This window comes from Protopterus annectens, chromosome 4.part0 (assembly GCF_019279795.1).
Source record: "Protopterus annectens isolate FY-2018-M chromosome 4.part0, PAN1.0, whole genome shotgun sequence".
Taxonomy (NCBI): domain Eukaryota; kingdom Metazoa; phylum Chordata; order Ceratodontiformes; family Protopteridae; genus Protopterus; species Protopterus annectens.
In genome coordinates, this window is record NC_056733.1 from 1,470,159,766 (window position 1) to 1,470,165,115 (window position 5,350).

Genomic DNA, 5,350 nt, shown 5'->3' on the forward strand with positions numbered 1-5,350 from the left:
ATGGTCAACATTCAGAAATAAGAAATAGCCATGCATGATATTAATTTCTGTTAGCACCTAAAACATAGAATAATCATTGTAGTATTTATCATTGCTCTTACAGTTTATTCCAAGATTCCTTTGTTCTTACACCTCATGGAAATGTTTATACCTAGCCACTCTCTTTAATATAACCATGCCTCCATTCAAAGAATCGCACACGTGTGCATCATTAGTTCCCAAAGTAACTGCTTTATTGTGTTTTTTTTCCTTGCAATCCTTCCCCAACACTTTGCATTTAAACCCCATTATCTTTGTGTATGGTTAATTCTCAAAAAAATCAGTTTGTATTACTTCCAAACACGAAAGTTTATAAGGGATTACTGCTTCTTTCATTCTATAATTTTGCCAGTATGATGTGTTGCGCATTTTACTATGCATCAGGTTTAGTTGCAAACCATGCTGGAGAAATAAATGCTCCTCTTTTCTAGCGTGTAAGCATACAATATGTGCATGCACTTCAAAATAATTTATGACAATTTTGTTTGTTTTTTGTAAGTAGTTAATTTAATAAACTGTCAAAAATATTAATAGCATACAATATTTTAATGATAACTAAAATAAATTTTCAGAGTCAACTTAAATAACAATATTACAAAGGAAAAACTCAGTTATCTATTAAAGCAAAGATTTTAACAAAAATGTCCATGTTTGTTGTTTATTTTGAAAGATTATATACAAGCTGTTTAAAGTGCATATAACCATCTTAGAGAATAGCTATTTTACTAAACAAATTAAAACACAAATATAAATATTTGTAGCCTCTTTCAGGACTGATCCATATAACATGTTCTGAGCAAAATAGAGTTCTCTAAAGCAGGTTTTGTCTCACAACCAGATACAAATTTCAAATAGCATGTGTTCCAAAAAAAGATTGTTTAATTGTTCTTAAAGTCTTTACTGACTTGAAACATTCAAATGTAGTTTGCCTTTTGGCTTGTATAAAGTTGCCTGCTGGGCAGGATAGCTGTGACAAGGAACTATAATATCATTGTTTTTTTTTTCTCTTGTATCTGGCTAAGCAAAGGTTTAACATTAAGTAAACCTATGGCTACAGAATGGAAGCACAAAAAATGTAAGGCCACAGTCACACAGTGTTTATGATCTTTAAGCTTTGGCTTCTCAGAAGGTGCAGCAACTGTCTGCTGTCCGTCCTTCATCACAGTCACTAGATTGGGACGATTCACCATCACTGCCACTGTTACCCGATGATGAAGCCTTACAGTCCTTTAGGCTAGACTTGCTTTGAGATAGGATTATTAGGTGACTGGCTGATGGAGCAGGTATGTCTGGATCATCAAGAGAGATGACAGAAGGACTTTCAGGTAGGCTGGAGAATGAAAATGTAGTGGTTGATGCTGGGAAGCAACACCTTTTGCCCCCTCCTCTGTTAGCACTTGCAGGACTACCATCATCACTAGAACTGTCTCCATTGCTCACATTCTGTAGTAACTCTGTTAGCTCTGTGATATATATTTGAGCCATTTGTAGAGTTTCATACTTTGACAATTTCTTCTCATTTTCTAGTGATGGTATCACACTACGGAGCTGATCAAAAGCCCTGTTCAAACCATGCATTCTTCGTCGTTCTCTGGCATTGGCGGCCAGCCTCCTGTGTCGCTGGGGCCCAGTGCCCAGTCGATAGAGCTCCCTTTCTTTGGCTGCCCCTTTGCAGGCTAACTTAGCACCTGGTGCTGCTGCCAGTTCTCCTTGAAGTGCTCCATTGTTGTAAAATGATGCCACAGACCCCCCAGGAGAAATGTAAGGCACATATCCAGGACATGCTGCTTCTAGTGTAGAGCTCAAGTTCCAGCTGTGGGGATCATTTGGGTTTACCAGTTTGGATGCCATGTCTGAAAGTTTATGATCCTTGGGTTGAGACTCCTGCATGTTTTCTGTACTCCAGTTGATCATTGACAGGCCTGCTCCAAATGACATATCTTAATACTTGTGATTAGCTGCATTAAAAAAAAAAATAGTTAATACACTTAGTCTTTTTCCATATAAGCAAATGTGCTGTTCTAGCTTTATCACCATAATATTAACAAAGCATTTTTTTTCAACTGTAATGTAATTAATCTTATGCTCTTTCAAGAAGTGGCTGCCAAAAATCATATGTCTCAGCTGTCTCTTATTTTACCTCATATTTATGTCCCTTGTAAAATGTTTAGTTTCCTTGTTAATCACTGAGGATTATAAGTCAGTCATTAATAGCAAACATTAGAGTTTCATATTTATTGTTCAAAAATACACGATGATACAGAACCTGTTTTTCTGTAAACTTTGCGAGTAAATCAGAGCAATATCTACAAATTGTCCCTGATTTAAAGCCTGTGTTCCCCCTCTCCAATTTATTTATTTAGTCCCAGTATGCGAATAGCCTCTTTTCGGAGGAGATCGATGGTATTCATACTTACACTTCGTACTGACTAGGACACTTCCCCTCCCTTTCTGTAACAGCGCTGTTTTTTACACCCATCTGAGCTGCTTTTGATTTGACTTTATCCAAAATTATAAAATTCTTAAGCAAAGAAGTCGAAAGATATGAATGCGCTCAAGGTACAATGCACATTGTAATAAAAAAATCCAAAGAGCTTATTTCTGGGAAAGGAAAGAAAAGTAAAGTTAAACATTACCAGCTCTTTTCTCTTGGAATTCTAGGATCCAAGTGCAGGAGGCAGTTAACGATGCCACGTCCATTAGTAAATATTATCAGAACCCAAATGTACAAATGAATGTGCATGATTAAGTTAAAATCTTTATCTAAAACACGCATTTTCGTAGTACTTCCAATCTCCGAGCCCCATATCTGAAACTTAACGGTTGACTGCAGAATTCATCGTGGCAGCAACTCACCAAAAACTGTACGTTCCTCCTCTTTCCCCTACGTAGGGCGACCCTAGAGTTTTCTTACAGCACTGGCCTTTGAAATTATAGCAGGGAGTCGAAAAGAGGAGCACTTTTCTTATTTCCTTGGAATTGGATTATAATATGTTCACATACCAGATACAGACTGTTTAGTGATAAGGAATTTAGTATCTTATTTAATTCTTTATGTAAAAAAAATAAAGCACGCACTCAACAATAACTAAATATGAAAAAATGGTAAATACAGAAGGAGCAATGGTAATTCTGAGGGCAAAATACATAGGGCTTTGTCTATAAAGAAATCAAAGTTCGGCATCTGGTATATTTGTTTTATTCAATACCAAACCAATAATGCTACTGAATTGCACTCCCACTCATTTATTTATTTAGTTTATTTACCGGGGTAGTACAACGAGAACAGACCATTTGCATGCCCAGCCCGGTACTTTAGTGTAGTTTCCCTAGTTACTTAGTATATCATATTGTGTTTCTTACTAGCCTAGTAGGACTTACTTGGTTAACAAAGGACGAATAACATAAACGGTGCCTATTTTTAAGTAGTGCGCTTTTGCTTGGTATGAATAAAACGGGACCATTCGAAAATCTTCATGAGCTGTAACCTGCGAAAGATGCAGCTTAGAGTGGCTGCCTGCAGCCTACATTGAAAAATTAAACTGTTTCTGTCTGGACAATGTGCCTTCTGCAAATTATCTGAATATGAAAAAGTTCATGGTACTCTTCCCACCCCTTTGTTCATATTGAATCTTAGGGTTATGAATTATTAGCTTGCACAAGTTAATACCTATAATGTACTCACAAAAGTCAGCTCCTTAAGACACGCTGAATAAGAAGTGGGTGACTTAGAAACCAGACCGTAACTAAGTTACACATCAGCTCGATTTCAGCATCCAACAGCTCCCATCGCTGCAAACTTGCAAAAATGGTCATGAACATACCTCTCAACCTCCTAGAGCAAGAAATCTGGACAAAACCATAAATAAAAGTGGGACAAAGGCCCAAAAATAGGGACAATTTTTAAATATTGCTTTTACAAACTTAGAAAGTTGATAGAATAACAACAGGCTTTGCATTTGCATAAATTTTCTGAGGGATATGAAGTTTGAAACTCAAATGTCTGTCATTATTCTCTAACTTCAATCTTTAATGATTTAACACTAATTCGCCAGAAAAGCACATTCTTATGAAAAATGGGCCAAGAATATGAGGCCAAAATCTGGACATTCTACGAAAATCTGTACAGTTGAGAGGTATGGTACATGAACCATTGCAGCTGCAACTTACTAGTGTACAATTCATAACATAAGAAACAAATTTGGGGAGCCTTGTTAAACAGTATCTTGCAGCGAGCACCAGGAAATACATTGTCCAAAATGCTGATTGAAAATATCCATAACAAGAAAACCCACCTGTCTCGCTTGCTCTCAGCTAGTTTGGGAGAGCTTATGTAAAGTCTGGATCAAGTTGCTCTCTCTCACTATATGTTAAAGTTTTCGGAGTTCACCTTAAAATGAAGCTTGAGCTGTCACAGTGGAATGAGTTCTTGTAAAAAAAGCCAAGAAAAGATCCTGAGCATCAGTTTGTACTTAGACTTTCAAGTTTTTAACCAGTGCGCGGACAGTTTTAAATACAAACGGTTCCCACTAGGAGGTGTGTTTCGGAAAGGCAAAGAGGGCAGAGGTAGAGACTTGGTGGTCTCGCTCCGCCCCCTCGCACGTTTGTCGCGTGCTCCGGACCAATTGTGAATTTCAGGTAATGGCACACGCGCCGGGGCTGCTGCCTTGGTTGGACCTTTGAAAGAACGAAAGTGTGTGTGTGTGTTGGAGGGGGGGGGGGGGACAGACATTTCACAACTTTAAAGGATATTGCCTTTTGAATGATAAGGAAAGCTAAGTTTTATATATAATACTTTATCTTTCTGATATACTGCCTACAGCAAGGTCGGTGCGAAAGTGAGATTTTATGTGTAATACAATCTACTTAGTTATGTTACTGTGTATTAATTTCAAGAGAACCGAAATCATTTTAGTAGTCTTGCATACATTTCAATTGTCTAGATTTTTTCCCACAAATTTGATGTGTCCCTCCAAATCTGGACAAAAAACTGAGAGTTTGGGAAAATGTTGAAGGACTGCACTTAATGTTTGAGCTGCACACTTTCTTTACTTAAGAATATTCTTGTTAATTCACTTCTCTGTTACTAATATTTTAAAAAGTGTCCTTGATTGTTCCTGATTATTTGTAGATTTATCCTGGAGGTAAGAGATTGAGAGCTATGGTTTAATGTGATTTTTAAAACATATCAACAGTCTAAATAGTGTGTAAATAAAGTTGCAAAATACTGCTTCTAGAATTGACCTATCAGAAAGGTTGAGACAAATGAATCGTTTAGACGCCGTCCCTCTGAATGAGTCCTTTGCAGTGT

The 5,350-nt window shown here is 37.2% G+C and overlaps 1 protein-coding gene across 1 annotated transcript; it reads right to left on the reverse strand.

The window, feature by feature from the left end:
- Window positions 1–1,161: 1,161 nt before the first annotated feature.
- Window positions 1,162–1,977, reverse strand: LOC122800463 (protein atonal homolog 1-like). Its single transcript, XM_044069906.1, has one exon. It carries the CDS (start codon window positions 1,975–1,977, stop codon window positions 1,162–1,164), a length of 816 nt encoding a protein of 271 aa, XP_043925841.1.
- Between the last annotated feature and the right edge of the window lie 3,373 nt (window positions 1,978–5,350).

Bases quoted from the DNA above. Each gene is read 5' to 3' on its own strand.
- LOC122800463 (XM_044069906.1), bottom strand. From the start codon at position 1,977: ATGTCATTTGGAGCAGGCCTGTCAATGATCAACTGGAGTACAGAAAAC.